The sequence below is a fragment of the Haemaphysalis longicornis genome, unplaced genomic scaffold, assembly GCF_048455015.1.
Source record: "Haemaphysalis longicornis isolate Haplotype H1 unplaced genomic scaffold, Haemaphysalis longicornis Haplotype H1 scaffold_17, whole genome shotgun sequence".
In the NCBI taxonomy this organism is placed as follows: Eukaryota; Metazoa; Arthropoda; class Arachnida; order Ixodida; family Ixodidae; genus Haemaphysalis; species Haemaphysalis longicornis.
Genome location: NW_027526276.1, coordinates 1,384,573 through 1,398,656, shown reverse-complemented (window position 1 = coordinate 1,398,656; position 14,084 = coordinate 1,384,573). Strand labels below are relative to the sequence as shown.

Here is a 14,084-nt window from a genome sequence, read left to right as displayed (position 1 = left end):
AAATGCCCGCCGGGTGGGATCCGAACCCTCGACCCGCCGGGTGGGTTCGGATCCGCTTATCCGAACGGATAAGCGGATCCGCTGTGCATGGTCCTAACGGATCCGCTTCGGATCCGTTCGGACCATGCACAGTTGCCGCTGGTGCAGCTGCTGGACGCGCCAGCCTGCTACTCTTTATTCGGACCTCGGTCACGTCCTCTGTTCCCGTCATGCATAGTGACGGGGAATCGCGCCACCGCCTTCCCAATCCTCCGTCTCCACTTCAAAAGCCAGGTAACGCGTCTACAGATCAAGCAAGTAAGAAACACCACAAACGATCTGAAAATAGCATTTTTGGTTGAACGAAAACGTCGGTTCCTAGCATTCGATTGGCTTCGAAAATTTGTCGGCTGTCAGGACGCGCGTTCAGGATTTTTTATGTAAAAGTGTGGTCAAAATCAATGGACAAGTTAATAATTACAGCTATTTCAATATATTCTCCAGAACTCCATAAAGAGCTGTAAAAAAGTGTCGGTTCCATTCCTGCCTCTGAAAAGCTGGCGCCAGCTTACCAATCAAGTCGGCGGTTTTTTCGAGTTCGCTTCCTGCTCCAGTTAGCCTTAAGTGGATACCTTCGACTGCTACCGGTGTTGACGGGCCTTCGTAAGCCAGCCTCGCACCAGATCCCACGCCGTCCACTCGAAAAGGTACAGTAATTCGCGTGAACCCTGCGGCGAGTCCGATGGTGCCCGAGTGATCGGAGCAAGAGTACTTCCATGGGGACGTGACCTGAACGCCACCACCGCTGTTAACTAAATCCACGTGAAATAATCTCGTTCCGTTGATGCAGTAAGGTGAAATTGGCCCGTATCGCTGCAGGATATCGAAGCCGGTGACACGGATTCCGCCAATCTCGACGCCGGGTATCAGGGTCGGCCTAAAGTCGGCGTCTGGCGCCGTCCACTGCTGGGGCATCTTCGCCAGCAGTGCATCCACGGCTGCGTCGAGATCCAGGTCTGCGAAACTACACCGTTCTCCTGTGGGAAAACAACAAAAGAGCAATTACTTGAGGCTAACAACTTGTGCCTGTTTTAAATCACTCTTAATGCAAGACGTCCGTGTAACGCATTTGAAGTGTCTGCAGCAGTTTATATCTTCATATCAACTTTCCCGGTCGTGCGCAAGGTTCTGTGGTTTGAACCATTGCGTTCAGCGTTCTGAAGGAGCCTTTAAGAGAGCGCTACCATACGAAACAAATGATTTCAGGAATTGCCTATAACGTAATCGTCAGAAATAACTGTTAGAATCCGAGTAGCGCCACTAGGCAAGCAGCACTAGTGCACTCAAGCGCTGGTGCACAAGACCCTTCTGTAATTTTGCAGCTGTGAGGAAAAGGGGGGTCGGGAGTAGCAGTAAAGCAGGGCGCTAGCGATGCCCCTTGTCAGGTAAACGGTGCTGATAAACGTATGTACAGTGGGCAGCGCGCTAAACGAAGGTATATTCGATGTCGGTGCCCACCACGACTAACAACCACAATTTATTGAACTGAGAAAAAATAGAACAAAACAATAGAACATCTTGTACAAATGATAATGACCTCTCCAATTAATATAATTATTCCACAACACTGCCTCCTGGCATTCCGGCGCTATCCCAATTGATCAGCCAACACCGCCTGTATAAACATTGCCTAACGCGTCGCCCGCTTTCCAATGAGAACGGTAGGGATGCTTGGTTCAGGCACTCATCCGCTATGTGGCGCGCACCGGCGGATGTCCCGCAATGCGTCACTGCTCGCGAGTCGCAAACGCTGCACCCTCTTCTACGACGTGTGTCTGTCACCTTGCCTGTTGGGTTTCAAGAGCCGCTTTGCTCACATCTTAGCCCCGACGGGGCGCTAGTCCTGGGGTGCACTGGGGATCTCGTTCAACGTTTCACTCGTAATCATAGTTGCTACAATTTAAAGCAAAGCTTTCTAGCTCCACCAGCCAACGGTTCTTTCGTGGCGTGCGGGACAACAAACTCTTAACGTGTCGGAGGTGGCTGCGGGGGGAGGGACGGAAGGGGCGGAGGGTTTCACTCACGGACCACACTAGAGATGGCGCGGCGGCTTTACCCAGCGTTCTCCGCGCGGGCGTTCCTGCTCACCGGCGGGGGCGACGGGCCGTGGTACGATTTTGTCGTATGCTTCAGCGGCGGTTGTTTTCGGACTGTTCTGGCGCAGCTTCGCGTCCATTGCGCCGTGCCTTCCACCGCATGAATAAGGCATGAATAAGGCACCTCCAGAGTTACCCGCACCCCAGGGAATTAAGTGTCGTATGGCAACCACACGTTAAGGATTGGTTTGCAGAGCGGGAAAACAAAATGTACAAATTCCATACAGACATCTGGCCGCTAGAGAAGCATTACCTTTTGCGCACTGCTGGCAACGAATTGGACTTCGTTTTCTGAATTGGTGATTACCAATACGATTGTGTTTAAGAGATATTACAAAAGGCGAAAGTAGCAACAGGTTCTGATAAATAGAAATTATAAAAGTTCCTCAGCTTTCTTGGAATTCTCAACTAACTGCTTTAAATCGGTATAAATGGGAATCGCTAAGCTCACATACCCAATGGTTTCGGTGTCTGCGCTTGCGTCGCGCGCTGGTGTAGCCTGATGCTAGCACATCAGGATGGCTAGGTTCCGCTGTCTCACCCTTCGAAAGACGCTCCTCTCCGTTTTCTTACTACAGACTCACGGCTGGGCTACAGCGGCGGCGTCCGCCGATCTAGCCCGACTGTGGCCGACGCTGCTGCTTCGTTCGGGACGCTGCCCCCGCGAATTCCAGGTAACGGCTGGCAGAATCCCTGGCTTCACTTTTTGTAGAGCCATCGGTGTGAATTCAAGTGACGTGGCATGGGCAATTGTTGTGGGTGTCGTTTAAAGCTTTGCTTTCCAACCCCCTTCACAGCGTGGATTGGAGCCACTTTCTTTTTCGAAAGAAGACTGGCGGAGGACGAACTGAAATAGTGAATAGTGTAAGAACATATCAATTGTCGGGTAGACAAATATCAAACATAAAAACGATACTTTCGCAAGGTATAGCCATTATTGTACTGATATTTTTTTTTCCTCGAGAGGATTTAGTGAATAAAAAATTGCGTGCACATTTTGTTCTGTTCATGCGCTCACTTCTACCATTACTTTCACAATCATATTACGAACTTGTGAATTTCAGGCGATAATATAAAACAAAAGGATAAGAAATGGAGGGTTTAGCCACGTTTTCCGAGCGCTTCTGCAGTACAGTCCTCAATTTTAAAACTGCGTACCGATGCGGAGTGCGACCAGCGAGGACCACACAGGGCCAAAGTGCGGAGGGGACACAGGGGGATGACCCATTTAGAAAATGTCGGTGCCCGTGATCCAAGTAAGTGCACAAAGCCGGCATCAACCGCGGCAGCACAAGTAGCCGGCATCACCGCGGCGTCCACCGGAACAATGGTGGTTTTATCAGCGGCAGACCAGGACAAACAGGCATGGTGAAAAACAAGAAGGCGTAGGAGCGCCGCCTGGGGAACGCTAGGTAAACTGTCAACTATTTCGCATAGTTTCCGAGCATTGGCGCTGGCTGACAGACATGAAAGCAGACAGGAAGGATGCGGAACGGGAAAGGGCTGGGGAGAGCTACAGGAGAGTGGGTGTTTGTCCATTTCTCGCTCACACGTTAGGCAATGATTATACAGGAGGCGCTGGATCAGCGGTGAATCTTCCAGCAAAAGATAGGGCTAAAGGTATACCATGCAAATGGGGTTAGTTTTCAATTGAGCATTTTTACTTAAAGGCTGAAACAGAAAAATTCCTCCTCAATGACCATGATCATTGTTTGTACGAATTTAATTCAAAGCAAACGCTTTGAGCTTAACCAATTCAAGCATGGGAAATATTCCTCGTCCACATCCTACGCCTTTAATGTCAGACTGACCACATAACAAATATAACCAGGAATTTCGGCTCTATATATTCATGTTCAGAACCACGGTTGAATACCTCGCGACGACTAACAAACAGCTAGGAACTCAATGGCGTGTTGGATAATCTGGTCGCCAGCCGAAGCCACAGTTACAGCTACAGCTACAGCTACAGCTTTAGCATACAACCATTAGAACTAAAGCGAAACACATCATAGTTCTGGTGAATCTTGAGCGACAATCAAAAGCACCCGTCTCCAGATAAAAAAAAACTTTGGTTGAAGTCTGACCCCAGTCTAATCGATCGTGCGACGTCCCTTCAATTCACGGCGGAACCACTTCTTACAATTAACGGTCAAAGCAAAGCGATCGCGGTCGAACCTGAAAGAGCGCAGCACGGCTTTGTGCGCAGAAGCACTTACACTCGGTATTTATGTGTAGTCTATTACACTGCTGCAACAACACTATAGGATTTATGATCTATACGGACATTCCGATTTCTGGATACATGACTTCAGAGAAGGCGCTTCAATTCCATTCTCTTTCCGGCGCCAGCGGCTTTGGTACAAGCCGTGGCTTCATGAATCCCTTCAGGGCGCTCTTCGGAAGAGGGTGGAAACAGGTTTGCCGTAAAGCGAGCAGTTTGGACACCACTGCTGCATGCATTTGGCGAGAGTAGAAGGTGCGAGGCTGCATCAGCGACTACAGCCCGGACGATGCCAACAACACCGACGAAACCGGTGCATTTTCCTACGGCTGTCTCAGAAAACCTGTGCTGAAAATATGAAAAGCGTGTCAATGTCAGGATAACCGCAATGTTTTGCTGCAACGCATCCGGTACGTGTAATACAAAACCTTATAGCATCTGTCGCTAGGCCCATCGAAGGTTCTATAAAGGGCTTGCATCTCCCATCTGAATACACACATAACTAACGACCTATATCTTATATCAACTGATACAAAGTGGATAATAGTGGGAAGAAGTAGACGCCGAAAAAATGCCAGTGTTATGTTACTTTTGTGCATTCGGTTGGCCCGCTAAATAGAGACACGTACCAGCCAGCTACTAGTAGAATATGCCGTGCTGAACAACAAGTAAATGTTGGCGTTTGTTTATCACAGCATCATAAAAATATGTAAAAAACAGGTAGCCCCTTCTGCAGCACATCCTGTATATATGAGATTGCAGAAGCCCGGCCAACTTATCGTAGGACGGGTCACTTGAAATTCTCACAGGCGGCTGGTAGAATGTGACTCCACCAACAAAAGCAAACTGCTGACACAGAGGTCTACACACTCCAGTCTGAAGCGATGTGGACGCCAAATTCGAAATGGGGATCATGATACTGATGGCAGCACTGAACCCGATGGAAAACAATTGTCGTCGAGGCTGGGCCTTCGCTTTCTGCGGACATCGCCTGCTGTGACTCGCACGTTGAAAACGTTTCACACTGAATTCAGAAGAAATTTATGGTGCGTACCATGTCAGAACGAAAACATGCAATCAACCCCTGAACCGGAATTCCCAAACGTTGTACATAAATGACCTCTGGTGCCTTTCAACAAACTGAATTCCTTTGCTGCTAGCAGATTGTTCTGGCGCTGAAGGTTCGTAAGAGCTGTCACAATGGGACTGAATTCATGTCAACAGCACCTATAAGCCTCAAGTGCGGTAAACCTTTACTGCCTCTCGGACAACATTTTCAACTGTGTAAATGAGGCAGAATATGAACATAACGACAAATGAATGGATAAAATTTCATTCCAACAGGATAAGTTTTTGGCTTCTGAGAAGAAGCTGCAGCATGCTCGATTGACTTCAGCGAACATTGGTAAACTAATTCGTGTGAACCGTTGAAGTTTTTTAAGAAGTATTTTAGTGTATGCAACACGGCAGTGTGCCTTGAAAGCCGTGGACTCTTGTCGATTATTGAGACCTGCGTCTATACTCTAAACGTGTGAAAGGTACAAACACCCACTACTTGCCAATTGCTAATTAGCACAGCTTGTAGTCTGCACTGCAAGTAAGGATGACTTTACGGGGAAAGCGCTTCTATTCCGTCCGGCCGAAGTGCACACCGTGACCGCTTGTCCCCCGCAAGGACCTCCAACGTCGGCCTTAGATGCAGGATGTGCTATTAAACAGCATAGCATGTTCGCGACTTTGTTACTCTTAAATAAACCGCTTAAATAATGTGGCACGCTCTACTTCTATAAATACGTTTGTAGCAATTGAAGGAAGGCAGCGGTCAACCGTGGTTGAAAAGGAGAAATCCACGTGGTGGATTTCTACCACAAAAGGAAATCCACAACACGCGATTTCAGCGTGTGGTGGATTGCCTCATCATCCAATACGGTGACAAGGGCGCTCATGTGCTTCCTGCGAGAGACGCAACTTCAACACGCGACTCTAGAAGGAACCCGCCTAGTGACAATTATTGAACCAGTATACATATTTAGTGCCTCAATGTTGCGCATACCTCACTACGCTGTGCTACAAACATCATCTTTTCTCTGCTTTCTCATTTCACCCGTTTTCTTCAAATGGGAACGATTTGTAGGTTAATACCTGCCTTAATGTTCATCTCTCCATCTTTCCGTTCCTTTCCTTCCTCCATTTTGTTCTTCTGTTTCCTCTTTGTTCAAGGGAGGTAACCGATAAATTCCGGAGTATTTAGACTTGGGCGAGTGGTCGAGTTTCATTATTGACAACTGGCATCACCGACTTCAAACTGGAACCATTATTCCACCGTATGTTGCGCGTTAGTATTTTTGTACAGCCCCTAAGTATAGTATCAGAAGCAGAACTCTAACACCATCACAAAGACTTATATCTTTTTCAGTAAATACTATCCCCTGCACTTATTTACCCTCTATTCCCATCACAAAATCCTCTTACTCTGAAAATGAGGTGACTGCAAGTTGCGGAGTTGTACTTGTTAACGTTGCGACCTACATTGTAAGCGTTGTAACAGCCACCCTATTTTTTAGCGCGCGCATATAATCTGAACTGTTCCCCATTGTTTTCAACACCAACTATCCCAGTGTAAACTGTTTTCAGAAGTCAAAACATCAGGCCATTTTGCCAACCACCCCTTGTAGAAGAAGTTTCGTGAGCGCAAAACAAGGGGTGAAATCTGTTTTACTATCAAGATGGCAATCTAGTTACTCATGGTTGTTTTGATGGTGGGTCTAATATTCGTTTTTTCCAGAAAGCTACCTACTTTCAGTTTCAGCGGTGCGGGAAGTTTCACCGTCTCAACTACATGAGACTTTCAAAGTTCTGTGCTTTTTTCAACCGCAGAATAACGTTCCACCGTTTCAAGTACCGCTTGAAGTGAGCCCGCTGGTGCGGTGTAAACAACTTTACGATAATACACAAAATATTATAACTGGTCATTTGGAGAATATTAGTTCACAAAACATATATAAATGTCTTTTTTGAGGCACGTAGCGCTGGATAGATATTTACTATGGATATAACGTTTGCGGCCAGGTGTGCAAGTGTGTCTCCGCCGGGTGTGTGGCTCTGTACCAGAAGGGCGTACAGTAGATATGCTCCTCACTTGATTAACAAAAATCAGTCAGAACCGAACGGAAAGAGAACTTCAGAGGTGGGGATACGTCATCCGCAGCACCATAACGCTCGTCACGTTCTTGAGAAACGAAACGACTTGCCGTTTTTCCTCATGAAGGCGTCGTTCTGCTCCCTCTTATCATTTCTATTCGCACATTAACTTTAATTTGGAAGGGCAGGACTCCCCCTTTATCCTTATTTCATGTTTCGGAAACTATAATTCCAGAATAACTAAGCCAAATCGACCGAATCGCCCAAATCGCTTAAGCCCTTCGCAGAGTTTTAGGCATCTTTTAACTGCAATAGAACTCCGTCAATGGCCCAGCATTAAACATATCACAACTATTACATCCGGGAATACCATTTCTAGCCTAATTTTCTGTTAAAGATTTCATCAAGTGCTACGAAAACTTTTTGTGGGAAACATTTTGTACCAAATTTAAATTTAATAAATGGGTGTTATTGTACTGCTCAAAAGCTTCCATAACCATCCGTTGTTTATTTATGCAGAAAAAAAGCCAACCTGGCCGCATTCGTATGATTATTTGTTGTGTGACACGGGAGCCAGTGGTTATTCGGGGCCTCAACTTTTTTTCATCTTGGCACGGTTTCACCTCACCAGTTCGCAAAATGCTTCAGCTCCAAACGCACTTGGTTTCCCGACCGTTTTCGACTTTGTTCCTGTACCACCTTTTTTACATTACCCACAGCTGTTTTTTGGTTCGTGTTTTCGCAACAAGCAGCAAAGCAAAAAGAAAACAAGGAGGCTTTAAGACAAACAATTTGTTCTTTCAAATAGGCTTGGAAGCATGTTCTGTGCTTTCGCCGAGAGCACATGAGTGCTGCACGTCTACGGTGGGTTATGCGTGATATTCTTGCCACTGACTAGCCAAAACAATAATAATTCTGAAGAGTGTTCTGGCTACTCAGTGAGCGGAAGCAGATGAGCCGGTTAGGTAAAATTAACGGAGACTGCACCCATGGCCGCTATCATGGAACACTATTTAAAACGTTGTCCCTCCGACCGCGTCTCTAATATTCACGGCAGCCTTTGGTTTTCACATCAACTCTATGAATAAGAGCAATCTATCAATATATTATACGTTTTCGTAGCTTCCTAATATACAAAAGTCTTCAAAAAGGCACCCGTGGGGCAGCATTCCAGGCAGGGTAGGACACTGTATAAAACAATTAATTACTAATTTTATTTATGCTGACAGCGAAAAATACGCACTGCAGATTATGTTCTCTGATTTTCGCGATTCCATTCCTCATTAGGAATTTCTCATTTGGGCCACAAAACGCAATTATGAAGTACATCACGCCTGAGTAGATTTTAGTCGGGATTGCATTGTGATCCCTTTGTGAATTTGAGACCTATGCTTTTTATAATACATAAGAAATGTAGTAATGACATTGCTTCGTGATATTTCTCTATTACGATTGTACTATAATGCTTAAATTTGTGAACAGACGTGTTGTTATGTGCGCTGTAAATCGGGTGGCTGAGGCCTCTGTCAGGCCACGTTCGTCTTTAGTCTCAGCCTCCCCTTGGTTTTTGCCAAGAAATAAAAAATCAAATAAAAAAATGCATGAAGTAATCGGCTCCGTATGGGTGCGATAACGATTCTGTGCGTATACTTGATAACAAATTGGGTTCACATCAATTTTCAGTTTCTTACCTGCTATGGCATGAGCTGATGGGGCGCATACAAGAATCCACAGGGGGCAGAGCAGTTTGAGAACATCAGTCATGTTTTTTTCAGCTGCGCAAAAGACGCCCAAGTGTTACTGAAGCCTCCAACAATTCCGGCCACACACTCTCGTGTTCGTTGGTGTAAAATGAAGCCTTCATCTAGGGCGAAATAACGCCAAAAAATTAAGGAAGCTCACACTAACGCGTGATACTCGAAGGTATCGAAGCTGTGCACAACCTTCACGACCATCACGACTGTTTAAGTCCACAATTGCAGCAGATTTGCTTCTTGGCTGCTTCCACAACGACCTTTACTCCATCATTGTTGCTGTAAGTCTGAGCCTTACTCTTTTTTTTTGAAGTGACTGTCATTGGACATCACGTTGGAGTGGCGTACGCTATGACCTGTCTTTCTCGTTCCGAGCAAGTGTTGCCACGATTACGGCGAAGGCTAGAGTCTCTCGTTTTGAACAAATGTTGCCACGATTACGGCAAACACTGAAGTTTTTTTTTTTGGCCAATCCAAGCCTATCTCATTAAAGGGGTATGCCTGGCTTGCCAAACATGCGCAGGGCTCTGGGCGGTCTTCGCGAGGCATACAAACACTAGCGCTAGGCATTTTCTTGGTATTGTTAACTGCCCGGCGGTCGCCGCGACGCCCGCGCTCACGCGCGCTCGCTCGGCAATGCTTGTTATTTTTAAGTGGGGACACGAAAAATTACGAGTTGCTATAAAACTTCGCTCTTAATAAACTGGCTCCCTCAAGGTGTTGGCGTTACCAGTAAAGGTTGCAAGACATTGGAAGAAATTTGCTTCATTATGGGGGCAGAGCAGTATTCTAAGCTAATTTATCAAAAATCCTATCCTTCTGATCTCGTGCTGCTGCTGCTATGAGGCTTTATTTGTTTTGTTTTGTTTTGGTTTTCCTACAGCGTCAGGTAATAAGGGGACGTTTTCTGATATCACGAACGGTCGTGCCCGACCAAACTACAGAAAAGACACACTGCGCCATGGAGACACACCGCACCGTGGGAAATTCGTAAAATTACAGCATTACCGCACAGATTAGAATGAAACAAATCTCTTTCGGCTTTATATCCGTAAGAATGATACCTACTCAAAATTCTAAAAGGGGTATACAAATGGTAGATATTTGTTTATGAGGTACACCATTTACCTCTTTCTAAAAACCCAAGTGTGTTTCCACGAACCATGCAAAAAGGAAACTAAAATGAGAGGCACAGATGCAAGCAATGCACCTGATGCAGCATTAGCAACCAGAGATAGCGAAGGGCCTGGAGTTAAAGTCTGGAGCTAACCTCAACGCAGGATCCTTTAAAACAGGACTTCGTAGAGAATTAAAATGGACATGAAGGCAGAATAAAATTACGTACAGTTTGAGGGAACTAACCTTCGCAAAATCACTCACCTCAACTCCAAGCAAGAAAGCCGCGTTTTAACCTCACAACGCAACTGATATTGAAAAACCTTCAAATTTCGCCCTACAGTGGTATAATAAATGTAGGATTGACGTTGTATGGGTCATCACAAAGCGTAGTTTATCACAGCATTGCCGGCTTCTTGGCATTGACACGGTACAATCGAACGGAACTACAAACCCCACTACAATCACCCAGTCATGGTTTTTTGGCAGTGGTTCAGGTCCACGGCACACAATCACACAAAAAAGAATTTGTGTCGTGATACAGAAACAGCCAGAAAGTGGCTGGGGACTCGCCACAGCTTCATCCCTTTCGTCAATAATCTCGGCCATTTATTTCGAGCCTGCAATAAAATGGGTGTCATTGATATCTGGACACTTTTCAATGAACGAAACTTCCATTTTTTTGTTGGTGGCCGCTTTAAAAAAAGCAAAAAGTATTTGGCTCTGATAGCACCAGTGAAAGAATCTAATGCAAAAAAAACCGCTCCGGAAAACCTTGTTTGCAGAGTTCAGGGAAATATGTAGAAAATATGTAGAAAATGACACTGTCAAAACCACAGATGCAAAAACTAACTCCGTCCGAAATAAAGCAATGCAGGTTCTTTAATAAATACAAAACACAGTAATGGGGATCCTGAGCTTGAGGATTGGTACCAGAATAATCTACTCGTGACGTTCTCTTAGACGCAGGCGGCTAAGCACGGAATCGTATGGGGTCGTCATTATTTGGTTTGTCTTCTCCGACCAGAGCACCTACATTTTACCTCCATATGTATTGCACTACCTAAGTTCAACATGGTTACCTTAAATGCTATCGTATGATGACTAATTGAGTGCTCATTTCGGTATGAATCCACGTAGTTGGACAGTTGACGACGTTGGCGGTCAGCTGTACGCGGGGCACGTTAATATGGTTTCCTTTAAGTTGGTCAAAACACCAGCAATAACATATGTTTGAATGAATATATAACACTGGGCTGACGGCGAGCAAAACGCGTAACAGTTCGCAGAGGGCGTTTCTGAATATCGTTGGTTAATTTTGTTAAGTTGCCAAAGTCGATATATAGCTTCAAAAAGCAGCCCACAGCTTGAGTATTGATGTTTATACGGGTAAGCAAGACATGTTTACAGCCACGGCAGCCCCTGAAGTCCGACGAAGTTTGTTTGCAAACACCAAAAGTAGGTAATTTTGCACACAACTGAAACCAAATGATCAATACATAGGGTCACATTAATAGCAATTGTGGTTGTTTTAATTGCTATCTAAAACATTTACTATGAACTCACCTTAACGCAGCTTCGACGAGGAAAATCGAAGTCTTCGGTGAGTGCCGACTGCTCACCACACCTTTAAACAAAGGGAAGTTGAATGCCACGCAGGAGTCGCCTCTTTTAGAAGTTTCGTAGGAGGAACTTTAGACAGCACGTGCGTCCTTTTATCCGCCTTCGCGGCAACCGGACGTGATAGCACGCTCTCCTGCTACAGGCTGGATGCGCGACCTGTCGGTTCCCACGAGACTGCGCCCACGCAAGCCCGTGACGGCAGCCTTGTATTCACTCGCGAGGCTGTGCTACAGCTGAGAAAGGGAACGCGTCGTCTGGAATGTAGCAATAAAGTTCACAACTTTCCTTTCAGCCTTCCGTTTGAATTTTTGATAATGGACATACCTCATTTAGTTTGTCTGGAGGTGTCTGTAATCAGGATCGGAAAATAATTAGTAACCCGCTATACCGTATAGGTCCAAAGCCTGCCTTACGTACGATAACGGTACAAGATAGAAGGATTTTAGGGTAGCGTTGGCTGGGCGCTTTATTGAACACTTATTATTTTTTCGCAGCTAAAAGGTAACCGAATAGACGCCCCTATGGAACGCCATAATCGTTATGATATAATTTTGGTGCCAACATACACAGGAGAAAGTTGTCGAAAGGTCGTGGGTTTAAGAAATCTGAAAATAGGATGTTCACGACCATCCACTTCAAGCAGCTCACTATGTAACAAACATTAGAGCACCCTGTCTAGCATATAGGGTATATCGTATCTTCTGCTGAAATCTGGGATTCTTGCCGTTCAACTCTAGACCTCTACGAGTTTAGGGTCATGCACTTTGTCCTGTTCAATTTCCCAGAGACCTTCGAGAGACTTATAAACGCCCTGAGCAACCCCTGCAGTTGGCGAGCTGTCTCTGCTATCTGGATGAAGTAATCGTTTTTTCCCGTCCATTTCAAACTCACCTCGAGCGGTTTCCGGCCGTTCCGGCTGCTTTTCGCAGGAGCGTACTTTAGCTTAACTCGACTAAATGCATTTTCATACGCCGTGCGATCATCACACTTGGTCACGTCGTATATGCTAAGCCCTCAGTCGGCTTTGAGCCATTAATAGGCACACATCATCATCTATGCCAATGTCGGTCTGCCGGACACCGCCATAATTAGAACCGTAAAAGACCTTCCCCGGCCGCGTACTACGGAAGATGTTGGAAGCTCTACCAGATTGTGATCCTATTTTCGCCGCTTCTCCGCTTTCACCTACCTTTCCACCTTCGGTACTGCCTATGCAGGCACCTTATCAACGCTATTCCATGCGCTCCCAATGCCACTCATTATGGCCCACATCGTACTGTTGGCCCGTGCAGAACTTCGCACTGACGCCGCTGGGCAGGGCATAGGCGCCGTATATGGCTTAGCGACACATGGACGTTTATCTGGTGATTTCCTAAGCAAGTCGCCATGTTTTATCGGCTGATATGAACTCCTACATGACGGAACGCGAGTCCGCCGCTCTTTAATGGGCGATAGGAAACTTTAGGCCTTACGTCTATGGTAAGCCTTCCTTTGTCGTGACCGACCACCACGGTCTCTATTGGTTATCGTTTCTCAACGAACCGAACAGCCACCTGGGACGGTGGATCTTCGGGCTCTAAGAAGGGTGTAGAAATCTGAGTGGTGTACAAATCTGGACGTCTCCACGCCGACACATCCGGCGTGTCCAGATACCATGTGGGTCCTCTCGACTGATGTTCAACCCATGCTGACAACTCAGTTTTTCTTTTTTCATTTCTGGCCTTCTAAACATCTCCAATGACCAGCGTCATGATGAGCTCCTTCACTCCATCATAGACCGCTACCACAACGATGAGTCGTGCCGTTTCCACATTTTGGCACCCTCTACCGACAGAAGTTGCGCTCGGACGGCCCAGCTTACGCCTTGTCATCCCTGAACATCTGAAGTCTGCCATCCTCTACATGGCCACTCCACTCCGGGACACCAAGGTGTTTCCCATACATATGACCGTATCCGGTAACAATTCTACTGGTCTGGCTTGCACCGTTTGTTATCCAAAGATAATGTTAGCCAAAGAAGTGCCCCAAAACTCCCACCCGACCACCTTCTGGTCTCCTACAGAAAAAAAGCAAATTTTAGAACTGGCGCCA

General features: G+C 46.1%; 1 protein-coding gene across 1 annotated transcript; it reads right to left on the bottom strand.

Annotated features, from left to right (window-relative positions):
• Nucleotides 1-140: 140 nt before the first annotated feature.
• On the bottom strand, nt 141-12,149 carry LOC144166341 (uncharacterized). Its single transcript, XM_077695869.1, has 3 exons — nt 11,937-12,149; nt 9,192-9,275; nt 141-1,016 (listed from the first exon to the last, which is right to left on the bottom strand). The coding sequence occupies exons 2-3, from the start codon at nt 9,262-9,264 to the stop codon at nt 463-465; spliced, it is 627 nt and encodes a 208-aa protein (XP_077551995.1). The 5' UTR covers nt 9,265-9,275; nt 11,937-12,149; the 3' UTR covers nt 141-462.
• Nucleotides 12,150-14,084: the final 1,935 nt, after the last annotated feature.